Below are 27,739 nucleotides of genomic sequence, written 5' to 3' on the forward strand. Positions count from 1 at the left end.
TTTGTACTTATTTGAAGCCATGCAAGTGAACATGAGCAGTGACGGCACGCCACCAGCACTGTGTTCAGAGTCCGACAAGTGAGAATTTATTTTTCACCAACAAAGTCACACACACACACACACACACACAACCAGCAACAACAACAAGCTTCTCTCGCTTCCAGAACAGCGATCACTCAGTAGAACCAATCGGGGAGTTTTCAGTCACAGGCCCACAGGCTGTCTCCCTCTGATATGTGACTGCCAGAGAAACTGCATTTCCACACAGGCGCGCCACACTCGCCGTGAACAGCACAGATACTGTGTTGTGCGTTGGGCCCTTTAAAACTAAACAGACTGTAACTCGGAGACAAAATGAAGCACAATCAACGAGGAACACATAGTCACTTATTTGTCACCAAAATACTGAGTGCAACATAACAACACAACTCTATGCAAATGCGGACGGCGACAACCAAACACACGAACGTGGAGGAAAATACAAGCAAACAGAGAAGACGCAGGGCAACACACAAACCCTGCAGTTCTTCTGTAGACAGCGACAGCTATATTAAGCTTTATTTTCCCTCATTTGCTGTGTTTGTTTCTCACGCTGCACACTGTGTGTGTCCATTACGCTGACTTCTGTGAAGAGCACATTTCTTTCTCCTACAGTGTAAGCAGTTACTGCTTTTGCTGATAGAGCTGAACACAGAGATCTGAGAAGCTTCAGCCTGGATGCAGGCATTTTGAAAGATGCCACAGACGTAGTAGTTTTTTGTTGTTTAGTTTGGGTTTTGGTTTTTTTGTCAGGTACTCTGCTGCCATTTATGACACAGGCTTAATTAGAACAGACTGTCCTCAGAGCTGAATTTGAAGAGAAATCAATGGGGGAGTGAAGGACGGAGCGAAAATAGTTGTTTTCATGCTGCCTGGAAATACACCGCCAGCTGTAAATAAGTACAGACCCAACATGATGACACCTCTCTATATCTCTATGTGTGTGTGCATGAGAAAGAGAGAGCAAGCGATATAGAGGAGTTGTCACTAAAATAGCAAATAATAATGGGGTTTTTTTTTTCCATCTCAGATGACATGTCAACACTCTCTCCTATATGTCCTACAATACCACTCCATGTCAAAAATGGCTTCTGTGTTATGCCGGGTTTATTTAAGGCATTCTTTATTTAAGGCATTCTGCATCCACATACAGTATTGTATGAGTTTGACTCATTGGAAGCTTGTTAGCCCTTAGAACACAGAGCATTTAGGCTGTTTTTTTTCCCCATTACTATGTTAAAACGTACAGTATACAGAGCCTATAAGAATACAGAGTGTCTTATGTCCTATTTTAATTTCTTTTTTTTTATTTTCACCAACTAGATAAACACACCTGAACAAAAAGTACACAAAAAGTTTAAAATCAGATTGAATTTGTGAAATTAGGTAACTTTTCACAGTTCAAACTTCACTCGTTTTCATCAACAAAAATAAAATATTCTGCACACTCATCACTACTTTATATCACTACCTAAAAATGAGATATAAAATGAATCATAACTTTGACACAACAACACATAAGAAGACGAAAAAGCACATTTTGTAAAGCCTGAATATATGACCTAAAACTGACCTATGTGTGTGAATCATAATAAAAGATCCATGCCGCATGAGCACCAAGGGTTAACGCGATGCACTTTCAATCACATTATTCCATTCAAAGATCACACAATGTGATAGACATAACCTTATAGTTTTGCATCAGTAAGGCCACTCTCAAAGGGAAATACAACTTTTCAAATCTATGCTTCTTTACCCTGATGCTAAATTCAGCCTCTCAAATCCTAGCCCCAGCTCTGCCACCCTCTATCCTGAGCTTATTCCTGTATCTATAACCTCAGTGTCAGCCATGCAGGTTATCCACAGTGGAGTGGGAGATGTGTCATCTTGTCAGAGTGTCACCTTTTGTGCTCTCCTGCCACAGTCTGCTGAGGCTCAAATGCACAGTGGCTCTAGTTCTCTTTGAGGCGGACTCAGGTCATCATGGCCGTGACTCCTCCATTTTTTTATTATTCCCTTTTTTTCGTCAAGGTTTTTAAGCTATCATGACATAATCACTTTTCATCGTGACAGAGTCTGTGTGATAATACAGTGGACTGACAATGGGGGCGACACTTCTTTTTTTTTACATTAAAACTTCACTTCAAAGTCACTGTAATCCTTCAGTTCTTTCACATGAACCTTAGAACCCAGCAAGTCGCCTATAATGAACCACAGTCTCAGAAGTTAGTATCAAAAACCGCTGCAGCCCCCGGTTGTCTTTTACTTTATTATGCCCCATTATCTCCAACACATCTAGAAATAGGTAGTCGTCCTGCTCTCTCGCTCCCTCTTTTTCAGAGTAACCCTTTTTTGAAGTTGCGGCACAGGAGGATATTTTGGTCAATATTTAATTTAACTTCATGTTTTAAACATGCGCGTCGATGTAAATCTCATTACCAAATATGACTCTCCTGTCTGCCTGCAACCCAGTAGGCAAGGTCATACGGTATGTTGCTGTTATGCATCTCTGCAAACCGCAGCTATGTTTTATTTACACATCTACACTCATGCATATCACAGTGACTGTTTTAACGATTTGTGGTGCTTTTTGCTGAAGTCAGAAAATAAGGGTGTTAACCCATCTGTGCCGCAGGTGCACCCATTGTAATTTGCCGTGGGAATAATACACAACTCCTTATATGGACATCCTGGGGGTGTGTATATATAGGCCACATATTCAGGCTTTAAAAAATTTGTTTTTTGTTGTCTTATGTGTATATGTGTCATTTTATATCGCATTTTTAGTTGTGATATAAAGTAGCAATAATTGTGCAGAGGCCGCGTTTTTCTTAACTTGCTGTTCATGAGCGAACTTTGAACTGTGACGTATTTCCAAATATCACAAATTCAATTCACTTTTAAACATTGTGAGTAGTTTTTGCTCCGGTGTGTTTATATAGTTGGTGAAAATTAATGTTTTTTTCACCAGATTGCACATTCTTATAGCCTTGTACTGTATGTTTAAACATAGTAATGGGAAAAAAACAGCCAAAATGCTCTGTGTTTTAAGGGTTAATAAGCATTTCCTCGTCTATGCACGAAAAAAACACCTGGTTATGGCTGGAAAAGTATCACGGTGTTTCCTCATGGCATCACAACCATGTTGCAAGTTTATATGTCCTCAAAACATCTACAAATACATACTTTACTGCAATATAAATCCACAACTGACTTGTGTATCCTCCACGTGAGATATTAGTCTCACATTTTTGAGAACGATGTCACCTTAGAAATGTTGATGAAGCAAAACACATTCTGCACAAAATGTACAAATGGAATTTTGCCCCGTTGTTGCAGAAAAGAGACAGGGCTGCTAACTGACTGACGTGTCCTTTTTCCTTCTCACAGATGCATAGAAGCAGCACTATTATGCAGGTACTGTGCACATTTTTTAAAGGTTGGAGGGCCTGTTCAGTCAACCAGGGCTGTGCTTGGTCAGTAAGAGTGGAGGATGGTGGGTGTAGCTTCAGCATTCAGTGAAGCTGTGCAGGCTGAGAGACAACACTATAGCCTTCTGTGGGAAATATGACTATAAACCACACAGACTTTATGTCCACGAAATAATTAGTTTGTTCCACAGAGACAATGTGGCATCAGACTGCCTCAGGGTGTAGCGTTGACAGCAGTTAACGGAAACATTAAGTGATAATTAAATAATGGATTTGGACTTTTCAAAAAAAAAAATTCTTTTTTTTGACCGCGATTAATGTGATAATTGTCAAATGTTTTAATGAGCAAAGTAGCAGAAAGGTGGCGAGAGCCCAGGTTTCCTTCATAGACCTTGAACACTTCAAAGGACAACATTTTGTTTAAACGTCAAACGGGGTAAACTCTGTTCAGGGTGAACCCTGCCTCACCCTGCGTCGTCTGGACGGGCTCCAGCCCCCCCGCGGGGAGGTACAAAATTAATGGATGAACGTGTTTTGTACTTGTTTTTTTTACATACATACTGTATATGGAGTGTATATATACATATATATATGTATATGTATATGTATATATATATATATATATATATATATATATGTGTGTGTGTGTGTATATTATCATCATACACTATGATCTTAGTGTTTTTCTTTTTCATCATTTTTGAAGTTTTCAGTCCGTGACAGACGGAGAGCGGTTCACCCATCGAGTGAATGATGTAACGTGTACCATCGCAGGAATCCTGGGAGAATAAAAACCCCGAAGCCCCTGAAACTAAACAGGGATGTGAGTAATAGGCAGTGGTGGTGTTGTCACATACCCACTATCAGTATTGCGCCATCAAATAAGCTTTTGAAACCTTGAGCACTTAAATCTCAGCAGGAGACACATTTATTTGCAACCCAACATAAAGCTGAGGGATGCATTCACTCACGGCGTCTTATTTATGGCAACGAATTCACCCACACAACACCCAGATCTTTATAATCTTCATAATGACGTGACATAAATTCTACTCTTTTTTTTTTTTCCTCTGTCTTTTGGTTAAATTCAAAGGTTTTCTCTCTGTTCCTGTTATTTATTCAGTGTCTTCTGGAGCTCAAAGTCCCCCCCGATCGTGAAGGTAGAGAGTGCAGCGGTAGCCTGTAGTCCTGTCTCCATCTAGTGGTCACTGGCGGGAGCTGCGCATTGCTCTGCTGCCGGGCCAAACAAATCAATAAAACAAGCTGTAGCTTGTCCCATTTGTCACAAGATAAGAGTAGAGATAACACTTCCTGAATGGGTAAGAGTTTTAAACAAGAACAAGAGTCTGATAAATAATGAAGCACTGGGTGTTTATTCATGTCAAATGTCAAAAGATCAAAGTTACTGGGAGACATCATTTGAACACAAACATGTGTATAATTTTGCATTCTCTGGAATCACTATCAAATGATATTTTTGTAATACTGCAGCTAAATCACAGGCTTATCACTCAGATTGTTGGTTCTGTTGGTTGGTATTTATCATTTCTTGACCTTCAGCTGTAATCAATATAACGAGACCATTGTGTTTTATTTGCTCTTTGTGACGAGATAAAAACGATGCACGATTGATTTTATTCTTAATACACATACCGCTTGGCTGTAACTCATGTCAAATGACAATTGTGTTTTGTCACTAGACGACGTTTGTCAGAATAAACCACAGTGAGTGACTCAACTGCCACCACATTTCACACAAAGTGTGTAGTAAAAACACTCTACAATGTGTTTGTGCATGTTACGGGAACAACTCGGGCACAACATGCCCTCTGGCACCTGCGTTAGTGATGTCATTTCACTGTAGTGTGTGTGTGTGTGTGTGTGTGTGTGGACATAGTATATGTAGAGCATCAACAGGCCTCTCGAGTCTGAAGGGCTGACTCATGCCGATATATCAACCGAACACACCCTCATGTCTGAGCATCATTTCTCTCATGTTTTCTTGTTTTCTTTTTCCATCAGCTTGGCAGCAGAGAGTGTCGGGGAGGCGGAGCGATCTGAAGGAATGCATCACTGACAGACTCGCATATCGGTGAAGTGAGGTAAATCCTAAAGGTGAGTCACAACTGAACATAAAAAAGAAGGAAAAAAAGTTGGCTCGTTGAAGCACTTTCTGCTCGGAGACTAGACACAGTTTCTCTATCGTCTCTCATTATAATTTATGATGCAGATAAATAAACATTCGGATTAATCGATTCCTAATCAATATCTAATCACATTTCAAACAAAAATGTGAAAATACCTTTGTCCATAGTGTCCATGCAGAGTTAACCCTTTAACACCTAAGCCTCAAAATGTCTGTCTGGGCTGGTCTTCTTGCTTATTTTATCCATAAGATGGCCAGAAAATGTCCTGAGAGTAAGTGCTTTTGCCCATTTTTCTTTCAAGATCTGGCAGTTTTTTACAATTTACTGCATTAAAATAGTGTATTAACAATTAAATCCAAAAAAAACACAGTAGTAGTACATGAACACCAGATTTTGTGTGTGAAATGTGACATTTGTCACCTCTCTGGTTTGTCACAGAGACAAACAACCATTCACTTTCACACCTAGGGTCAATTTAGAGTGTCCAGTTTACCTAATCCCCAAATCTGCATGTTTTTGGACTGTGGGAGGAAACCGGAGAAAACCCATGCCTACAAGAGCCGGAATATGCAAACTCCATGTAGAAAGGCCCTTAATCTCACTGGGTCAAATTCAGATTTAAAGCTTTCTAATACAAGATAAGCTCATTGTGGGTCGCTGTGGCTCAGGAGGTGTGGAATTGGGCCATCCTCTAACAAGAAACTTGGTGGTTAGATCCCCAGGTGTGTGTGCATAAGTGACTTTGGGCAAAACGCTGACCCCAAAAAAAGCTACTGTGCTTCATACAGATGCGTTCTGTTAATGGAAAAACTGTGTTAAGTGCTTAGAGTGACCACCAAGACTTAAACCTCATCTTTTCATTGACTAGAATAGAATAGAATAGAATAGAATAGAAACCCTTTATGCCATTATACAAGACAACAAAATAAAAAAAAATTACAGGACGTATTGCACTTAATAATTGACTAGATCATAGTCATATTTGGGAATTTGTGTTCGAGTTCTGAGTTCTTGTTGCAAATGGAAGGAAGCCGCATGATGGTCTGTTTGTGTGAATCCTCATGCTCCTGTACCACTTTAATGGGGGCAACAGATAGAAAAGACCAGAGTGAGACGGATCTTTTATTATTTTTCCTGCTCTACTGAGGCTCTGAGATGTTGTAATGTCATTCAGAGAGAACAGGGAGCAGGCAGTGATCCCCTCAGCTCTACTAATGACTCTCTGCACGGTGTTTTTTTTTGGTCTGCTGCTGAGCAGTTGGCAAGCGACACCGTGATGTTATACACCAGGACACTCTCAATTGTGGAGCTGTAGAAGGTCACCAGGAGCTCTTTCTGCAGGTCTGATAGGAGATGGAGGCTCTGCTGTGCCCTTTTTGACAGTCTCTGTATGGTGTTAGCTGGCCTGGAGAGCTTTTCTGACACATGAGTCCAAGGAAATTAAAAGCAGAGACCCTCACCACAGAGCTCCCGGTGATGGAAAGTGGGACTGGGTCCATTCTGTGTCTATGTGTCCGATTTGTCCGACACCAGCAACAAGAACCAGAAAAATGACGTAGTGCGAGTATCACCTGTCCACTTTCACTCAGGAGTCTGTAGAGGAGTCGAAAAACTGGTGAGCGGAGGTCTGTGTTTGTGCCAGAAGGGGAGGAGAGAGAGACATGCCGTCACTGAGCGCTGTCAGCCACACTCGCTGGTGAGTCAAGGTTTTCCACTGATTCACGTCTGTGCAGAAGCCGAACGACGACCGGCTCAAAGCAAACTCCTATAAACCTCCTCCTATTATTTCACTCTTCCTCTCTTTTTATCACTTTTGTCTGTATCCCTTTTTCCACCCTACCCGCTAATTGTCTCCACTATGCCTGCAGTGCTTCTCCCCAGGCCCGGCTCTTTTCTGTAGCATCTTCAGGCCCTGTGTTGGTAGACCTCCAGGATGTTCAAAAAAAAAAAAACCTCTCCCACACCCAATTGCACCTGCGGGCCAGTGCAGCCCAACAGGGGATTTCACCGCGTTGATGACGGGGCACACTCTTCCTTCCTGAGCCCACATAAATCTGTCGGTGGGGTCTGTCCTATAGTCTGATATTAAAACTGTTTTCAATTACACGCCGCTCAGCGGGGGATGGAAAGCTGTTGTTGACTAAAATGAGCCGGTAGGAGGAGTGGTTGTGGTTAGAATTGACTGACTCTTTATTGATTGCCATCTGACCCATTTACCCTCTGGTGATGTTGTTGCAAGAGCAGTGATTTTCACTTCTATGAAGTAAAGCAGGAAAATGCAGGAATGCGTCGTGTGCACGGTTCACTATGTGCGCTTGTCATACTCGGCATTGCTGGCGATTTTTTGGAAAAAAAAGTCTTCTATTCTGTGTCGAGTTGACTGATCTTCTTCTCCTGAAACAATGACAAGAATGGACTTGTAAGGACGTTTTTACAATGAGCGAAGGACCTCTGTCATCTCATACTCAGAGCGGTTGAGGCCACCGACCTCAGGCTACAACCGAACACATAGATTTCGTGAAAGGAAACGTAAAAACAGTAATGGTACCTTTTTTTTTATCATTTAATCCAGAAGTTTACAAAATAGTATGATTTTACAAACAGCCATGACTTTTTTAATCCTGCACAGAGAATAAATACATTTACAAATGTACAAATGTCACTTCTTTTTTTTTAAATCCACTACTTGAAAACATAGTGTAGGGAACGTGTCCCATGTTTGTTTGTTAGCATTTGCACCATTCACAAACAGAACAGCACGGAGTGGGAGAATTATTCAAAGCAAGTCATGGAACATTCTCAAAGTTTAACGTTTTGAAATGCAAAATCAAAACACGTGTTCCACTATTTACAACATTCTGCAGTCTATATTGCCATTGCACTTTTATTTTCATTAGTCGTCTCGTGTTTTTGTAATACTGAGTCACTTAACAGCAGGAAACACAAATCCTCATGTCAGTTTTCTTCTCCCTGAGATCGTTGACCGGTCCACTGGTGTTGTCAGCGGTCCTCAGGGGTCACAGTGGTCAAATGTACCTGTTACAGTATGTCAGAGCACAGAGACAGGCTGTGCGCTGGCTCTTGCTTGTAGCCCACTTGCCACGGGAGCCCCAGAGCTGGAGGCGGCTCTGCAAAAGTGTCCATGTATCCCTGAGTACAGGAGGCCCACATCCCTGGCTGGTACCCCAACCCCTCTGCCACCTGAGGGTATCGCAACGGACTGGGTGGGTGGTTTTGTGGGCTGCTGCAGTGTCCATGTGAGGCATAAAGCTGTCCCTCGGTGGGGTAACAAGGATAGTGCGGGGACGGGGGACACGACGACATGGTGTTGTCCATGTAGACGTTCGGCTCTGCGGGCAGTCTGTGCACATGGCGAGGTTGTTGTGGCTGCATCTGGTGAGGGATGGACGCCTGCCAAGGGAGGTAACTCTGATGCTCCATGTGAGGAACCGGCACTCTGGTTTGGTCGGGTCGAGGTGTTCCTGTCCCCGGCGGCCCCACAGACGCTCTGTTGCACTCCCGGTGGGTGCACGGTTTGCTCGGCGGGTTTGTGCTCAGGAACACTGAGAGAGCAGAGATGCGGTTGATGGCCCTCTGCAGTGTGGCGATCTTGGACAGCCTTTTCCCACTGAGGTCATGGTTCAGAGCAACGCGTAGGGCATTGAAGGCCTGGTTGTAGTCCATGATGCGCTTTCGCTCTCTGACATTTGCAGCCATTCGTCGGGCCTTGGAGCGGACTGGCCGGTTGCGTTTCTTGGTCTGACCTTCCTCTGGGTCACTCGGGCTGCTGGTTGCGCTCTCGCTGTCTTGGAAAGGCTTGGGACTCCCCTCATCCTCCTCTTGGCCCAGAACACCAAGTTCCTCCAGCTCTTCCTCTGAGAATTCGGAACCTGTAACACTGCTGCAGCTCATTGTGCCAACAACGGCGGAGTCTGAGTGAAGTCTGGGTAGTTGTAGTGGATGCAGTCACTGTGTGTTCAGCTTCGTGGGGCTGTCGGTGTTTGCTGCTGTGCCGACAGCCCAGGTATCCTCCTCCTCTGACTCCTCTGGTGCCTTGTGATTACTCGTACCTCGACAAGACAGGTTGGCCTGCTTTTAAAAGCTCCTGAAGTCACATGGCCCAGTCACCTTTGAGGAATGGAGCACTCTCTCCATTCTCTCTCTCTCTCTCTCTCTCTCTCTGTCTCTCTCTCCTTCTACAGGTTTATGGGCACCCTGGAGGCAAATGGCACTGTCACCTCCTCCTCCTCCTCTGACTCCCCCTCACATCTCTTACAGGATCTTACAAAACTTTTTAACACTCCACATCAGTGTAAAAACACATGAGCAAAACATACCAATTATTAGGGGGGGGAAGCAGCAATTTTACACTTCCTTTGTAAAGAATTTCATTTGTGGAATAATTCACCAGTGGAATAATTACTCAGACCATCGTATATCATTGTCATTTCTCTCTTTAGAAAGATAAACACGGCATTAGACTTAACAACCAACACCATTCATTCTTCTGTATGTTTCGTTCCCTCGATCATGGCAAGTAACGAAGGAACATTTGTCTACGTAGGTGTAACGAGAAAGTGTACTTTGACAAATTGCATCATCCAAGTGTATGCTGTTACATATGTTTCCCCTTTTCTTAGACACAGGAAAAGAGGAGCCTCCGTATCCACCATAGGTCAGATTTGTCCTTGCAATTAGGTGTCTCTGGAGTGGCGATTCTCCCTTCTCTCTCTCCCTCCATCTCTCCTCAGGTTTAAGGGCCATGTAATTTAGAGTAGCTTCCCTCGAACCCGTCCCCATAAATCAGGCCTGGGCAGCACCTGAGGACAAGAGCAGAATGAGCTTTAGACTTCAAAGAGGGAGAAAAAACAAGGGCAAAAATTTTACAATTAGAGCCTGCAATTAGTTCTGACTGAGGCTATCGATCTTCCATAGTCTTTTGCTAGTAAAGTAAAATATAGTTCCTTTTCTTAAAGAATACTTTTAAGTTGTTCTTTTTGTTAATGACCCTACAAGTAAATAAGATGCATGTAGCTTTCTTAACCTTTTTTTAGTTGCAGAATAGAATAAAATAAATAGCTTGTCCTGTGGTTTATTTAAGCTCCATGGTCGTCAGTGTGGAATACTGGAATGAGAAGTGGAAAACCTACGTCTATAGGCAAACGTCTCTGTATCACATATTGGAGTGGTCAGTGAAAGGTGACTGTACTGACCTTTAGCTAAGCTCCTGGCCAAGTGCAACGGGTCAGGTAACTAAAGGGTACGGCCTCAGACGCTGAACTGGGGGTCGTTGAGGAGCATTGCTTCCTTCCTGCTCTCTTGGTTTTATTGTGAGTGTTGCGGCTCTGAGACGCCAACCTTTAAAACAATTACAGCCCAGGATTTCAGTTCCTAACGCGCAGCCACTGATTTGAGGTGGGAACGTTCAGTTCAGGCTGTTTTACTGTTGTGTCCAGGACACTGGCTTCTTTTCTCATAATATCTCAGGATATGTGCACAATTTATAATTGCACTAAATAAACCGCAGGATTTGCATATTTTAATGACCGCTGAGATTTGCATTATATTTGCAGCCGCGCCGATAATTAGATAACCCACTTTATTACGTAGCAAACGAGAGCTATCGCCTCTTTGAAACTTGAAGACTTGACCCCAAAGTCATTCATAAGTCAAACTTGCATACCATACAATGTTTGTGGTTTCTGTAGTTCAAAACTGTTAACACCATGAAAGCCTAAGAGGTTTCTGACACAAGCAGTTTGGATTTTAAACTGTTTAATCTGTGTATTAATCTTGCATAGTATCGTCACATTGTGGTTAAAGTAGTCGAAGCACAAGGATGACGTTTCACTCATTTTTGTGCGTGTGTTGTTACCTCACCTTTTCGAGTAACCCCGCTGATCTGCTGCATACCTTTATTGCTAAAACAGTCTGAAAATGTTCGGCCCGCGCTGCTCAGATCTGAGGATTACGCAGGCTTTATCACAGGGTCGTGATTTACGGCTTCACAAACATGTCAGATTTACTGCCGCGGTGTAAAGAGCATGAAGACTACAGCCTCGGACTCTCCCTGTCCATTCATTTTTGACAGGTGACAAGACACCAGTAATTATCAGCCGCCAGGAATAAATCACGAGATTTTATCACACCGCTGGCCTTGCCCTTGATGGAATAACCATTTTCAAGTGGGGGGAACTTGTCCAACACCCCCGAACCTTAGATTTGTAAATCTCCTGCTCAAGCCCCCATAATGACTGGTTGTTAGTCGTTTGTTATTAGAGGTCTGTGTGCCAAACATTATAGATATTTCCAAAGAGGTTGTTAGGGGTAATAAGTGAGTAAGGTCCAGGTTCGCTAACCTTGGCTTTGCAATGGTATGTTAATGCATGTTTTTGGTGTCTGTCATGGAATTTTCTCACCTTAATAAAAAGCCTCCGGTCAGAAAAAAAAGAAAGAGTTGCGGTTGTCGGTGTCCCACCGTTGTCTGCTGGACCACAATCCCTTAGGAATAGTTCATGTCTGAATGTCTGTCGTTTCATGGCAGTTGTGTTCTGCGTCATAGTCTAATCGGTTTTAATGCAAAGGCATCGCTTCCCTCTAGTCAAGTGTTCACATGGATCGTCTTAAAATATTTTATTTTATTTTATTTGCATTTCCATGCACTGTAGCAGGAATGTCACACCCTTTCTAGATCTTTGTGAACTGCATGCATGTTGAGTTCACTAGATAATCAGTTTTATTTATAAAATTTATAAAAAAAAATTACTTTGTAAAATTAAAGTTCTAACTTCTTCTTCTTCTTCAGTGAAAGATGGGCATAGTACCAAGAAATTAAAACTACATTTTTGAGAAGAAAGGTAAAATGTGCCCAGAAAACAATATTAGAAGTCAATTCTACTGTTCAAAACCTTCGGTCAGCAGTTTGTCTTCTTGTCCCCGCCCACTCCTGCACTGCTGCTGTATACACACCAATGCTCCCTCAGTTAGACTCATAAGAATTTGAACTCCTGTTGAAACAAATTTGCAATATGTTGATGTTTTGCAGTCAACCCAAGGTGTGATAGTATTGCTTGACAGAGTCCATTTTCAGATGGAATAGTTTCATCATTTCTGTTTGGAAGATCAACCAGACCTAGAATAACAACAACAATCACAAGTTACTCACTGCAGCTTTAAGCACTTTAATATTCTTTTCACATTTGTCCCTCTGTACACATGCTCCCCACAGCCTGTGGAAATACAGGGGCTTCATGAGTGGGTTGTGGGGTTTGCAGCAGGCTGTGAGACACCTCTCTGTCCATCCATCATTTTTTTTTCAGAACAAGCCTTCAGTGAAGGAGATTCGGCGGCCTCTCCGAGTCACACCTCACTACTCTGTGATAAGACATGAAACTCTTATGTAAAACCAAACAAAAAATAAAGTTGTCAAATCGCCCTGAGTTATAGTCGGCTGTCATGGGAGCGGTTGTAATCGCTGTCTGTCAGCATGTGCTGCAGAGACATACTTGAGAGAAGCACACCACTTCAGTCTTGGTGAGAGAGTGTCTGCGTCGCAGATCTCGTCCCGCATTAAAAAACAAAACTCGCTGAGAGCAATTCCACTGACACAACAATTGTGAATCATTCTGTCTGAAATTACTGGCTCTTACGTGTAGCTGGCTGCTGTCATCAGATCTCAGAGTGCACGGCAGCTATAAAACCTCGGTTGTTGTCTTGAAACGACGCCCCAGGTCTTTCAGCAGGCGCAGCTCGGCATCGAAAGTGTTATTCACAGAATGTCTGTCACTATTAATCACGCCGGTGTGTGGAGTGAAGGTGTATTCTGCAGCGTCGGGGAGGTTTCCAATGCTGAGACTTGTACAAGGACAAAATAGTGAAATGTATGTTTGCTTATGAGAAGTAGAGTATTTTATTAAGCCTAAATAAATTAGTGCTGTCAAATGATTAAAATATTTGATCACGATTGATAGCTTTAATGTCCTAGTTAACACAAGTAATCGCAATTAATCTATTCTTTTTGTCCCATTATTTTTTCTCATTTTAATGCTCTTATTAACGTAGAAAAGTGGATCGGCTTGCTTTGTGCAAATGTTTTTTTTTTTATCAAGACAATATCTCTGTCACCCAATAATAAGAGAGGCTGTGTATCAGCCTGCAGTGTCGGTTTAATGTGTTGTTGCCGTAACGAGCTAATCCAAGCTAAAGGAGCTAGTGGTCGTCATTTTATTTCTTGACAATTATAACACTGATAGTTGCATATTGCACCTGAAAGACATATGACATTTAGAAACATGGCAGTGTGTCTATAAAGTTTTCTGTCCTAGTCTTTTGTTCTTGTGTCTCATACAGTGACCATCTGTACTTTTGCTTTTAAAACAAACAAAAAAAAACATAGTTTGAAGATTTTAACTCTCTCTTTAGTCGCAACCAGTTGATTAATGGGACTTTTTTCTCTGTTAGGCCATAAAGGAGAGTCGGTTGCTATGTAGAGATCGAGCAACGCTGTTTGGGTCACTCGAAAATCCTGTGCTCTCTAATTTAGAACATTACTATAACCTGGTGATTTACACCTTGTAAGAACAACCATGCAAATCTGTCAGTCCTGATTTCATGACATGTCTGGCAGTTTTCCTCCGCGTAGGAATGCCGGTACATTTCCCTCCCATGTCCCAAAATACTTTGAATCTGAATATGAATCACTGTTTTTACAGGATTTACCGTAAAAAAAATCACACTAAAGTGTTTCTTTTAAATCATCTCGGACACGCTGAGATGAATACATGTCATTTTCTGCACATGACAGAAATATGTTTTGGGTTTAAAAAAAAAAGAAAAAAAAGTTGCATGTTGAAGTGCATTCCTGCCGAGGAGAAGTCAGTCATTACTCTGGGTTGTCATTAGTTGGTCCATTTGTGGAGTGTTGGAACATGTGGTCAAGGTTAACAGTCCGTAGGCTAGTTCCCACACAACCCACAGCAGTTAAAGCGATGCTCTCTGACCACAGGAGTGGTAACGCCGCATTACACCAGTGCTTTGGCCTAAATTAATCAAAATAGTTTTAAGTACTCCCTTTAATTGGTGTGTGTGAAATATTTCCTCCCCGGAATAGAGATTGATTGACGGTGAAGTTAGCGGTTTTTGTAGCGTCAATGAGAGAGCACAAAGCCTCCAAAAAGTCGCTCGTATTTCCCGTGACGATACACTCCCTTATCTGTTGTTTAACTAAGTCCACCTTTTACTTTTACAAACATAACCTCCACACACCTTTAAATGAAACTGTGTGATAGCTGGCTGCTTCACAGTGACCATATTTTTTTTCAGTACAAAGGAAAGTTAGAATCAGATTTAGGAGTCTTGCTAATTGCGGCTTTGTGCTTTATGTCGGTCATAACCTTGTTTTGCCTCTGGCCTTTAACCTCAATGGGGAAAAAAATGCCAATTTCATTCAATGGGAGTGAAAGTCTCTGTAATTAGGGGTGAGCAATGTGGCCATGTTTCATGATAGAAACTTTCAAATCAGTTGGCAGTGATTGCAGTGAATGCAAGTTAATTAAAGATTAAATCTGTGTTAAAATCTATAATACACAACATTTAAATATGAACAGATGTTAATATGAAACCGTTGTCTCATGCAGGGGTGTCCAAATTAAAAAACACACACTGTGTCCAAGGGTCACACGGTGGTGTAGTGGTTAGCGCTCTCGCCTTGCAGCGAGAAGACCCGGGTTCGAGCCCCGGTTGGAACAAGGGCCTTTCTGCATGGAGTTTGCATGTTCTCCCCGTGTGTGCGTGGGTTCTCTCCGGGTTCTCCGAAAACATGCAATGTGGGGATTAGGTGAATTGGACACTCTAAATTGACCATAGGAATGAGTGTGAGAGTGAATGGTTGTTTGTCTCTAGCTGTGTGTGGCCCTGCGATGGACTGGCGAACTGTCCAGGGTGTACCCCGCCTATCGCCCGATGTAGCTGAGATTGGCACAGCACCCCCCACGACCCTCTGGTGGAGGATAAAGCGGTTAGATGATGACTGACTGACTGACACTGTATCCAATTCAAGGTCCTAGGACAAAGAATATAAAATTCAGAACTAACCAAGCTTGTAGATTAAATCAAGAATCAAATCTGAAGTTAAAGATGTGTCATGTAAAGATCTATTACTGAACCCAGTGGATACTTTTTTCATAAAATAAAATGAATTGATTAACCCATGGAATATTCTCAGAGGGGCTAAATATCAACATTGGACCACAAAGTTACATCAGTTGTAATATTCACAAAAGAACATAAATGTAGAAGAGCGTTTAATACGGTTGAAATGAATGAATCATTTTCCATTGAAATGGATTAATTTAGTTATGCAATTTCCAATCCGTCTTACCTTTTTTCTTAAGCTGTATTTCAGTGGAACAGCACACACAGGCTTGTCGTCACATGTATTTTAGCTAATAATTTGCTTTATTCAATAAAGTATGAAGCTAAAAGAGATTCCTTTATGGGCTTGGTAACTTCCAAATAAATAAGTGTGTCAATGGAGGAGCAGGAAAGACGTGACATATTATCTCACGCTGTCTCTCAGCTCCACACAACTCTTCCTGTGTGTCTCAGTACAGTCGTGTTTGAATCTTGTGTCACCCAGTGACATTCCTGTTGTGTTGTGATTAAAGAGAAGACAGAAGGCAACAGCAACATGTATCAATGAAAACAAGAAGTGTTTTCTAGTGCTCAAAAAACCTGGCCATTCAGCAGTTTGTCATCTTGTTCCCATCTGCTGCTGCATACATGCAAAAGTTCCCAACTGAGGCAACTGAGCTTCTTGTTTTGAAGCTTCCAGATTTGCGGTTTATCAGGTGCCATGTTGACGTTCTGCAGACGGTAGTTCACAGGCATTACCTGCAACAGGGCAAACCGAATTCTTTTATTTAATTATATTGATACTTCCTCATGGATTGACTGAGGAAACAAGAAGACTTTGTCAATTTTATTTTAATATACAGTTCATGGTCTATGCCGTAGACATGTCCAAAGTCTGGCCTGTGGGCCAATCACAGTAAAATGGTAAATGTGGCAATTATATATATCGATAAAAAAAGATTATAAAACAGAGCATTTGTTTGTAACTTTTACTGTTAAAAAGGGTCTGAAGGGACCATTGGCCCCGGGGAATCTTCACATTATCAAATCTGGAACTCGTTAAATAAAAGTTTGGACAGCTGTGGTCTATGGTCAGGTCTGATAGAATTGCTTTGTAAAGCCTTTTAACAGGTGACGGACATCATTTTTGTTACCAAACATAGGCAAAATAATAACATCAACAAGAACAACATTCACCCACAGTAGCTTTAAACAGCTGTACTTTTTCTGTATCACTGATCTAGAGCATGACTCAGTCTCAGGTCTCTGACAGTCAATCTGGGACACACACTACCACAACACTTTATCCAATCACGATTCATGAACAAACATCGAGATGATGCTCCTTTACATGTGAGGTTTGGCTGTTTGTGGGTGAATTAAGGGTCAGAGGTGATGTTGGGATGAGGGAGTGGAATACTAAGGGCTGCAAAGAACAAGATGTTGTTAAACTAAGCCAAAAAGCCACTGACAGCAGATTTAACCTTTTTTAAGAAACCATTTATTCATTTATTGGTTCATTCATCTTCTAGTGCTTTATCCTCCACATGAGGGATTGTGCAAAACCAAACATTAAATGGTGTTTTGCACCTTGTAAGATGTGATATGTGTATTGTTGGTGCAAACATCTATTCATTTGTACTTGCAAAGCTAACATGACACTTTGAAATGGGACTTTTTATTATTCTTGTCACTTAGTTACTATGAAAAGGCTTTAAGGGGGATCTTCTACACTCAGTATAAACAGTGGGAATAATTGGAATGATTAGAGCAGGAAGAGTCTGTTTCAGATTCTTATTTGCACCTGGTTGTTGTTGTTCTAAATCTGGCTTCTTTTTTTTTTCTTAATTTAAATCCATTGTGTCTGCTTCATTACACTGAATTACTGGAAATGATCTATGCAATAACTATAACTTCAACAATTTACATAGATAATGGAGGTTATCTTCTCTTCCAATCATGTAGGAGAAACTACGGTGGCCTTCAGGTGTCATTAAAACTCAAAAGGTCCTAAAAGATCCAATAAAATCATATATTTATATTGATTTATGATTTTATATTGATTGTTTTCCAAATGGAAATGATTTTATCTAAATCTTACACACTGGACCTTTTAAAAAAACAACAATCAAATACATTACACGTATTTGTATTTAATGTAACTGGACTACCCTCTGATTATTACATCATTCGCTGCCGTGGAAAAGAGAGACAGTGAATCATGTGGGGAGTATTGTTGCTCATGGACGTGACGACAACCGATGTCAATCAAACACGTGGCGCTCATTTCTTCCCGGCACTGGTAATAAAAGGGAGCACATTTATTTAGACAAGACATAACCCTTTAGTTCCCAAATAATTAATGATCAGCTATTCAGACAGTGGACCAAATAAAAAAAAAACACATAGAATTAAACTTTCCATTTTTACATTACAAAACAAAATCAGTAAATAGAGTAAAAAAAAAAATCAGTTCCATCGCAGAGGACAGTAATAGTTTAATGCAAGCATTTGTTCATCATTTGTATACAGTTTATATATTAAGAAGACTTCTATAATTCTATTAATAACACTGAGAGCCCGGTAAATAACACAGTGTTGCCCTCTAGTGGTATTAAGATCTATGGTCTCTTTGGATTATTGGATTTACTAGATTGGACAGCCTTTTCCCACTTATCTTACAGTCAGAGCAGTGAATTAAAGATTTTAATGTTACACACAATGTTACATTGTAGAATTATAGGTACTAATCGGTATTAATCGGAAATAATCTCAGAAATGTTTTTTGTTATTCAGAAAAGGCTAAAACCTTTTGACTAAAGCTTGACTAAGATACCTTGAGTTCCCTTTTGACTAAAACTAGACTAAAATGACGAGACTTATAGTCAAATAAAACTTGTATAGGGACAAATAAGGACATTTGAAAGACTTGAATTAAAAAAGTTGGTGACAAAATGAAGACAATGTGACAGAAGGCCAGCAGCAGAAATGAAAGGGAAGGTCTACAAGACCAGCTCTGATCTAAGGCTTAGAGAGAGTGGAGACAGGAGGCGGATCTGGAGATGCTGGGATTATAGTTAGGAGTGACCAGGATGGAAAGGATTGGGAATGAGAATATTTGAAGGACAGCTCAGGTTGAACACTTTGGAAATAAAGTAAGCGAGTCAAGGTTGGATGTTGTGAAACCCCTAAAAGGGAGAAACGGAGAAAGAAGAAGAAAAAAGATAATGTACAGTATATGTTTTTAAATCTGTATTCAACACAGGTGGATTTAATACAACATTGAGTCTGTGCCACAGGCCGGCCATTAATCACATCAAATTGATTTAATACGAGTGATTAAAGGTTAATTCAACAGCTGTTACCAGTTGGTTCTGATGTAGTTTTTGCTTTACCTATGTTTTCCTGCATAACCGTAAACAGCTTGCTGTATGATTGGGTTTTAACAAAGATTCAGATATGATTCAACAAGCCTTTTAACATAAATGTGATGTTTTTGTATAACGTGGAACACTTCTGTAAAAATATGTGGACTATTTTAACCAAGTTATGTGTTTTATAGAAATGAATTAAGTGATACTTAATCTAGGGTCATGTGAGATAAAGGAATATACAGTACATTCATATACTATACACGTTTTATTACACTACCCATGAATGTAGTTATTACAGGCAACTGACAAGTAAACGTGGCGTGAGAGGTCAGAAAAGGGTTGAAAATGGTTGTGTTTTTGTCCAAGGGTTGGTGGAGATGTTCTCTCTTCCCTGTAGGTGGTGTGAGTAGGCTGTGTTTGCCTTCTGTGAGACTTCACTTGTTCTTTAAGATGAGGGAGTTGATTGTCAGGGCATGAGTGGCAAATGTAACGATGCACACGAAGTACACAAATTAAAGCTTTTACAACATACAGCAGCCATGCTTTATGCCTGGCAGGTTCTATTCATTAGCTTCTGTGAAAATGGAAATTCATTTTATAGTGTTATATAAGCCTTGTTTCAGGCTCAAATCATCCATTTAACATATGGGCGCTAATATTAGCTATTAGTTAATTTGATGTTGTTATTGATTTCTCACCCGTATGACAAACAACTTTCGTTTCAACTTTCTGGTTGTTGTGTTCCTGACGCAACCTACTGGGGTCAATTTATGTCACTTTTCCTTTTTGTAGTTGGAGCACTACTCGGCTCTACTCAGTTTGGTATGAGGCATGTCGTTTTCCATTACTTCATAGTACCTCCTCAACCCGTGTCCAAGTGGAAAGGGAACTTGACTTGTAACCGGAGGGTCACTGTTTCAAATCCCCACCCGGCCAAAAAGGGCAGGGGTACCACTGAGCAACTTGCCCAACCCCCAACGCTCCCCGGGCGCTACTCAGTGTGGCAGCCCACTGCTCCTAATTCTAGGATGGGTCAAATGCAGAGGAATACTTTCCCCAAGGGGATTAATTAAATTAAATTCTAAATGTTGGAGATTAACGTATGTTTCGGCATTTTAAAGTCTTTTTAACTGATCTACAGTAAGGCATTGTTTGGTTTGATTCTTGTGTCGGACGTCGCGATCATCTCCTGAATTTCAGGGGAATTAACAGAAAGAAAGCTCAGTGCAGTGTGCCATGTTGCCTCTTCTGTATTTACCCTTACATTGAGTAATGCCCGCTGTCAATGATGAACTTTGGTTCCAGTGTGAATGCGGGCTGGTTCATTTAAAGTGCTGAGGTTCTGAGGCCGTGGCTTTACAGTATGTGTTGCCTGAGACACCTGAGTTTTGAAGTTCCTTCTCCATCTATCTGCCTATGACCTCATTGAGACCTGGTTTTAACTGCTGTAAATTATCCCAGCACAAATGAACAGTGTGCTGAACACGCCCATGTGTGTCCTTTACACATTTAATATTTGTTATTCATTTGGTTTGAGTTAGTTCTGATGGGAACTCGGGCTGAACAGTTTTGAATAAATATCTAATTGCGTTTATTTTGATAGGAATTGCGATATGACTCATGATATCAGAGTGAATGGTTAGATTTTCCAGGCCACACGGTTGGTGTAGTGGTTAGCACTCTTGCCTTTGCTGCAAGAAGACCCAGGTTAGAGCCCCAGTTGGAACAAGGGTCTTTCTGCATAGAGTTTGCATGTTCTCCCTGTGTGTATGTGGCTTTTCTCCGGGTTCTCTGGCTTCCTCCCACAGTCCAAAAACATGTTGGGGATTAGGTAAATTGGACACTCTCAACTGACCGTAGGTGTGACCGTGAGAGTGAATGGTTGTTTGTCTCTATATGTGGCCCTGCGATTACTGTGTCATATTTGTGCAGATCTGTAAGAAATAAAGGTGTCTGAAGATTAAGATGTGTGTAGATCAAGACAATATTTCAACTTAAATGATATTTTGACACACATTTCGGCTTTAACAAATATTGCAACTCCTGTTGTTTGATAAAATTGTTTCCTGTTTTTAATGCAATGGTGTATAATGTTAAAAGTAATGAATGTAAAAGAAATCTCCATTATAAGCCATATTATTAACAAAGATGGATTACAGTTCTGAACGAGACATGTAAAACAAAATACACAATCAGTCTGAAGAAAACAACAGAACTTGCTCTTGTCTTCTCATGAAACTTTTAATCATTGCTTAGAAAAAAAAAACCAAAAAACTGAGCAATATATAAATAAAAAATGTTTTCAGTGCTGCAGCATGAAGATGGACAAAAATACCACAACCAAATCCAGAGCTTGTGTTTTTTCCATGACATAAAATCTTCCTCTTTCTGTGTTTCAGATTCCATGAAGCTGAATTAGCCCCGAAACACACGCAGACCCTGCATGCAGACATATTTTCAGCAGGAGAATCACGTGCGGGTCGCCTTAAAGACGGTGAGTGCACAGTAATTCAGTCAGCTGCACTGTGGACCACTGTGTGCATGCATCCTTCCTTCTCTCTCATTCAGCTGTTTTAAAAAAACGACAACCCCCCCCCTTCCCAAATCCTTCTCCCGCTCCGAGTGCAGTCATTTCTAGTGCAGAGAAATGTCCCTGGTGACACTGAAGGATGACGCAGGCTCTCTCTTCCTTTCTCTGTTCCTCTACCCCCCACCCTACCATCTTTTTTTTTTTTTTTTTACTTGCACTCCCCTTCTTCTTTTGCTCTGATGCTCCCCCTTTTTCTCCTTTCCCTCTCCCCTTCTACTCTTGCTGTCTCCCTCCCTTCTCCCCTCCTTCTCTCTCTCCTCCTCTCTCTCTCTCTCTCCTTGCTCTAGCACTGCAGTGCTGATTGTGATTGCACACACACTCACACACACACTCACACAAGCGCACACACACACGCACACACAGGAGCATAGCTGAGCGGCAAGGACTGCAGCAGCATGCACCAACCGCGGCTGAGCTGTGCAGGGACATGAGGAAGGGGAACTGAGGAGAGAAGAGAATCTGCTATTTTGGCACCAGCACACAGGCTGCTGTGCATCTGGTGTGAGCATCTTTGCAGCAGTGGGGATGATGCATTTCAAGAGCGGATAGCTTATGTTATCCGGCCTGCTCTGCACTCTGCATCCCATTCACCCTGCTCCTCCCACTCCAACTCTTCCTCCTCCTCCTGTCTAAAGCGTCGTTAGACAGGACTACTGATTGACCAGGAGTGGAGAGCGTTGGATGGTCAGGTTTTTTTTTTGCTCTGGCTGAAAGATTGCTCTGTGGTTTATGCTACATCTACACCTCCACTGATGGCTGGATTGTAATTGACATTTGGAGCTTCAAAGACACCCACAGCCCTCAAGGAATCTTGGATGTGTGTCATTCTTTACCACTGTTGTCACTGGCGCATTTCCTCTCTTTTTGCTGGTTGCCTTTGCTTTTCTGTGAGACTGGCTAGCAGGCACTGCAGCATCAGGACTGCAAGACCCATGAAGTAGTAGGGCATAAGGACCCAGGGGTGACCCAGCGGAAGGGTTTGAGTGCTTCCATTGCTACCACTGCTGCTGAGGTGCTTATCTTGATTTTTTTTTTTTTCCTCCAGAAAAGGGTGTCTGGTGGGGGTTGGGGAGGGTGGTGACAGCACAGGTACCCAGGCCCCTGCAGAGCAGAGCGGGTGGCTCTTGCGTAGAGGAGGCAGGCAGGACGTCCTGTGGGAAAGAAGGGCTGGCTCAAGCCTTGGGCTCCTGATGGTGGCTATTTTTGTCTCCCCTAGCTGAGTGATTGGGACAGCGGGTGGAAGAGAAGATGCTGATGGCCCGAGACACAGCGCGGGATGAGGCTCAGAAGCTACACAGGAAGTGGCTGAAGCACCAGGCCTTTATGGCAGAACTGGCCCGCAATAAGGAATGGCTGGCCAAGATAGAACAGGTGAGTGGAGGGGGATCAGGGCAGTGATGATGGAGGGAGGGAGGGAGGGTGAGAGGGAGGAGAAGGGTGAGCACAGATGGGCAGAGCAGGTGAGTTTGGGGGGTATGGACCATGCGAAAGAGATCACATGACTGAGAAACAGTGCTGATGTTGGGTGTGGTGGCAGTGAAACAGAATACATGAAAGTGGGAAAGATGTCATCACCTAGTTTTCACTTCATCCCTTTGCTTGGGGACATCCTGAATTACACTCTCAAGGTTATATTGTTGTAGTGGCTGTTGTTGTTGTCAGGTACAAAGGTGCTGTGGTCCCCATGGTTCCTTTGGTGTTTTTGCTCTATTTACTCCATCTGAATTCCCTGTTCCAGTTACTGAGGTGGCAGTGAATCATATAGACTAGAGGACACGTGAACCGATGCAGTAACGAAGGCCTAACATGCACAGATTACAACATGCCTCTTCTTTTCCTTTACGTGCCAAAAGGTGCACTGAAAGCACAGCTGATGTAAAGTCACTCAGTCACATGTGTTTTTTTATTTGCTCTGAATTCCCTGCATGCTTTGCTACCCCGATAGAGCAACATCCCATCCACACAGAATGTTCTCCGTGCCCTCTGCCTCTGTGAAGCTCAGGTGGCCTCTTGAGATGTAAATGAGTCAATGAGACTCCTTTGCTGCTAATGGCACGTTGCATTTGAATGGTTTGAGTCACAAATATGTTGCTGTCAGGATAAAATGGGATTCTGAGCTTAGGCACATGTCAAGCTGCAGGTGATGACACATGTAGAGAACATACAGTGGATACACGTAGTGCCTGGATTAAATCTAAAATCAATCAAATGATACGTGTAAAGCCCAATGGAAACATGCTCATGTTTTTAAACAGAATTGCTTTCTTTAGTTTGTGATCATGATTCATAATGATGCAAATAACTGATGTGGTTAATCCAGGAAGTGCTCTTTTGAATTTGGCTCCAGGCATCATAATAACATTTGAAAATGTCCGACAGAAGCCACTTACTGTGCTGCAAGGTGAATTCGGCTTTTGATTAGTTTTCACTCTCTATACTGATATCAGTCAAGTCAAAAGCGGTGAATGAAAACACAACCTGGTCCATTATAGTTTCATTTCTGTATCGGTTTCACTCGTCTTTGGCCTCACCGAAATGTATTTACATCTCTGCTGATGTCCTGAGAGGTTTTGTTGACATTGTTTTAATTATTCATTTTCATTGAATACATTAACAAATTCATTAGACTGTATAGATTTAGCACGGCTGTATATCACCTGAGAAAGAAACCTTCGTGGAGGAGCCATCCATGTGTGAAATGCATTTCGAGGCTTATGGTGCCACAGTCGAGAACCAGCAGACACCTCCATTTAGTTCAGTCACGATGCAAAACAGCCAAAACATGACTTCTGCCAGGACCGTGTTGCATACCAATCAGTGTGTGCAGATAGTTTTTTTTGCTTTACTTTAACTAGTGTCAGTTCTTACATTTCCTTTTTTTTTTTTTTTTTTATTCACAGGTTTCATGACTGAATGTCTTGTTCTGTTCTCCACAGTGTGATGTCTGTGGCTCTTAGAGCAGGAGAGTACACTTGTTCCACTACTGCCAGTTAAACAGCAACATTCCAGAGTGTTTTATTCATGAAGTGAACACCTGAGAAGTTATTCAGCAACGTTAAATGCACATAAGCGTATGTATGGGAACGTTAATAATCAAATAAGCTGCACTGCAGCAACAGAGCTCACGTAAACACGGAAATATTTGATACTGTCAAACCGAAACATGGTACTTCAACATTAATGCCAGTTCATTGATGTGCAGTGTGTACTCTGTGTTGTCACACAGCGGAGCAGTGGCTTGCATTGTTGCCTCACCGCAGCACTGCACTTCGAACATGGACCTTTCTGTGTGGAGTTTGCATGTTCTCTCCGTGTGTATCTGGGATTTTTTTCCGGGTCAATTGACCATAGGTGTGAATGTGAGTGAATGGCTGTTTGTCTCTGTACGTTTGTCCTGCAGTGGACCTGTCCAGGGTGTACCCTACCTTATGCCTTATGCCATATGTCAGATGGCTCCAACCCTCATGTGAAGGGGCGGACAATGAGTGTGTTGTTCATCTCTGTGTGTTTGTCCTGTGATGGACCTGCTATGGACCGGCGATCTGTCCAGGGTGTACTCCGCCTTTTTCGCCCCACGTCAGCTGGGATTGGCTCCAGCGCCTCCCGTGATCATCATGTGGAGGATAAAGTGGTAGAAAATGAATGAATGAATGAATGTGCTATAGGTTCAAGTACAGTCAGTTTGTATGATCGTAAATGATGTGTAAAACAGATGCAACATTTCTCAGTTTGGTTGTTTTTAAATCTTAAAGCAAAACTCCAAACACACACATTTATTTATTTTTTTACATGTGAGGATTTGCTGCTCATCTTGTTGAAAGCTGAGTTTTCCACTGTTGCTGAACACATTTTGATTTAGAAAAACGCAACATGTTTATATCAACTAGGGCTGCAACTATCGATTAATCTGTCGATTATTTTTTCTGATTAATCAAAAAATGTCAGAAAATGTTGATCAGTGTTTCTCAAACCTGGAAAGGATGATGTCCTTAAATGTCTTGTTTTGTCCAAGAAACAAAAATTCAGATTCAAGGAGCAAAGAAACCATGAAATATTCACATTAAAGAAGCTGGAAAATCAGGAAACTTGTTTTAATTCTTTAAAAACACTGAAATCCATTAATTGATTATCAAATTTGATTTAGTAAACGAATTATAATCGATTAATCGAGTTTTGGACACTGTTTTCTTGTCGGATTTTCAATGTACTATCCAAACACACCCCAAATCATTGCAAGTGATCAACTACAGTAATACTTTAGTCACATTGTGATTAAAACTCTTCTCCAAGTGTGACTTAGCCAAGACATGGTCAGTTAGGACAGCTAGAGGTACAAAAGTTGCTGCTTTAAAAACATATAGTTATTTATAGTTATATTGTATTGTATTGTTCATCAATATCGCCAACAAAGGTGAAACAAAACAAACCTGCTCACTCAAAAGAAGTTGGGGAAACATGGGGACAAACGGTGCACACATATAAGTCTCATTACTTCTATTTAATAATATATTTTACTGTATATACACAACTTGGTGTGTATTTAAAATGATTAATTTTTTCTTTATGATATTGGAAAATACATTGCTTTACACTGATGTAACCATAATTATGTTCATATTATTATATATTATACAGCAGTCATACAGACTGGAGAAAGGGGCAGTCATTTCACAATGGATACCAACATTGTATATATATCACATGGCAACCGTGGCACGTTGTAACACTTAAATAGAAAATTTCAATATTCAAATTTTGCTTCATTTAAAAGAATGCAGCTGCTGTGACTCAACCTAGAAGGACGTCTCAGCTTTGAGTGGAAACGGACTGAAACAGGACACTGCTTTCCTCTAATTCATCAGCACATTTGTACGAACTTTGATGGCAAATACGGAGAAATAAGCAGAAAGGACTGACACAGAGTGCAGAAGATGGCTGCTCCACAGTGGATGTCTCCCCTGTGCTGTTTGGCATGATTTCCTAAAGCCTGTGTCTGTAGCCCTGTACACACACACTTCCAAGAGACCATGTGTCCTCAAAGCTCTGCTGGCATTACTTAATCTACCCCCACCTCTCTATCTGTCGTTACCTGAGAGACTGAGAGAAAAGATGACTCCGCGTCCTGCCACAATTGGAGAACTCGGCGTCCTTTTGGAAGGGTTCCCGCTCCGGGGCCCTCACCTCTCCTCTCTCGCAGTACTTACTCAGCACATGGAGCCAACCACACAGCTCCAGACCGGCTCGTGCTTGTGGAGGATCTGTGGACGCGTCTCTGTTACAGTGGGAGGACTCGCGGCTGACCTTGTGCCAGGACTCACCATCAGCTCAGTGTGGCTTTGAAAAGCCACAGATGGATCGCACATAGATCCGTGACAAGCTATCGGACCCTGTGCCACTCGTCGTCAGTTTGTCACGTCTGTGCCGGACCTCGAGCGTTTTTCACGATGATCCCGGATCAACATGTTTCAGTCAGTTCACACTGGCTCGTCTCTCTCTCTTTATCACGTTGTGTGTGTGATTGATTAGACTGTAGTAAAAGAAGATCAGGTGCAAATGATGAGATTACTTCTCCACTCACCTGTCTCTTTACCAAATCTTTGCCTTGGCATACCAGAAAGATGATTCTGTTCTGTTCTTGCTCAATACACTTTCATTTCAAAATGCAAAACCCGTCTGGCAGAACAAGATGGCGTCTCCATCCATCCATCCATCCATCCATCCATCTTCTGCTGCTTTATCCTCCACATGAGGGTCACAGGGGGTGCTGTGCCAATCTCTGCTGACATAGGGTGATAGGCGGGGTCACACCCTGGACAGTTCGCCAGTCCATCACACGGCCACACATAGAGACAAACAACCATTCACTGTCACTCTCACACCTCCAGTCAATTTAGAGTGTCCAATTTAAGATGGCGTCCAAATGTAAATACAAAGTATATTTACATTTCTCCTTCAGTGGCTACAAACTCTTATTTTTGAAGCAAGTACACACTTTTGCAGACATACCCATTATAAATTTCTGCTAAT

At 41.8% G+C, this 27,739-nt stretch overlaps 2 protein-coding genes across 3 annotated transcripts in view; one reads left to right on the forward strand and one right to left on the reverse strand.

Moving 5' to 3' along the window:
* The first annotated feature begins 5,520 nt into the window (after window positions 1-5,520).
* LOC122779944 (spectrin beta chain, non-erythrocytic 4-like) overlaps window positions 5,521-27,739 on the forward strand; it is a 37,456-nt gene continuing 15,237 nt past the window's right edge. Inside the window, exons 1-2 of one of the 2 annotated variants that reach the window (XM_044042649.1) lie at window positions 5,521-5,585; window positions 21,522-21,616. In XM_044042649.1, coding sequence (XP_043898584.1) covers window positions 21,566-21,616 — 51 coding nt within the window. In that variant the 5' untranslated portion in view covers window positions 5,521-5,585; window positions 21,522-21,565. Of the gene's footprint in view, window positions 5,586-21,521; window positions 21,617-22,030; window positions 23,084-27,739 lie in introns of those variants that run through there. The other variant, XM_044042647.1, reaches the window with a different exon arrangement.
* On the reverse strand, window positions 8,294-9,666 carry bhlha9 (basic helix-loop-helix family, member a9). The gene has a single exon (XM_044042650.1). The coding sequence runs from the start codon at window positions 9,527-9,529 to the stop codon at window positions 8,657-8,659; it is 873 nt and encodes a 290-aa protein (XP_043898585.1). The 5' UTR covers window positions 9,530-9,666; the 3' UTR covers window positions 8,294-8,656.

Source organism: Solea senegalensis, linkage group LG13 (genome assembly GCF_019176455.1).
Source record: "Solea senegalensis isolate Sse05_10M linkage group LG13, IFAPA_SoseM_1, whole genome shotgun sequence".
In the NCBI taxonomy this organism is placed as follows: domain Eukaryota; kingdom Metazoa; phylum Chordata; class Actinopteri; order Pleuronectiformes; family Soleidae; genus Solea; species Solea senegalensis.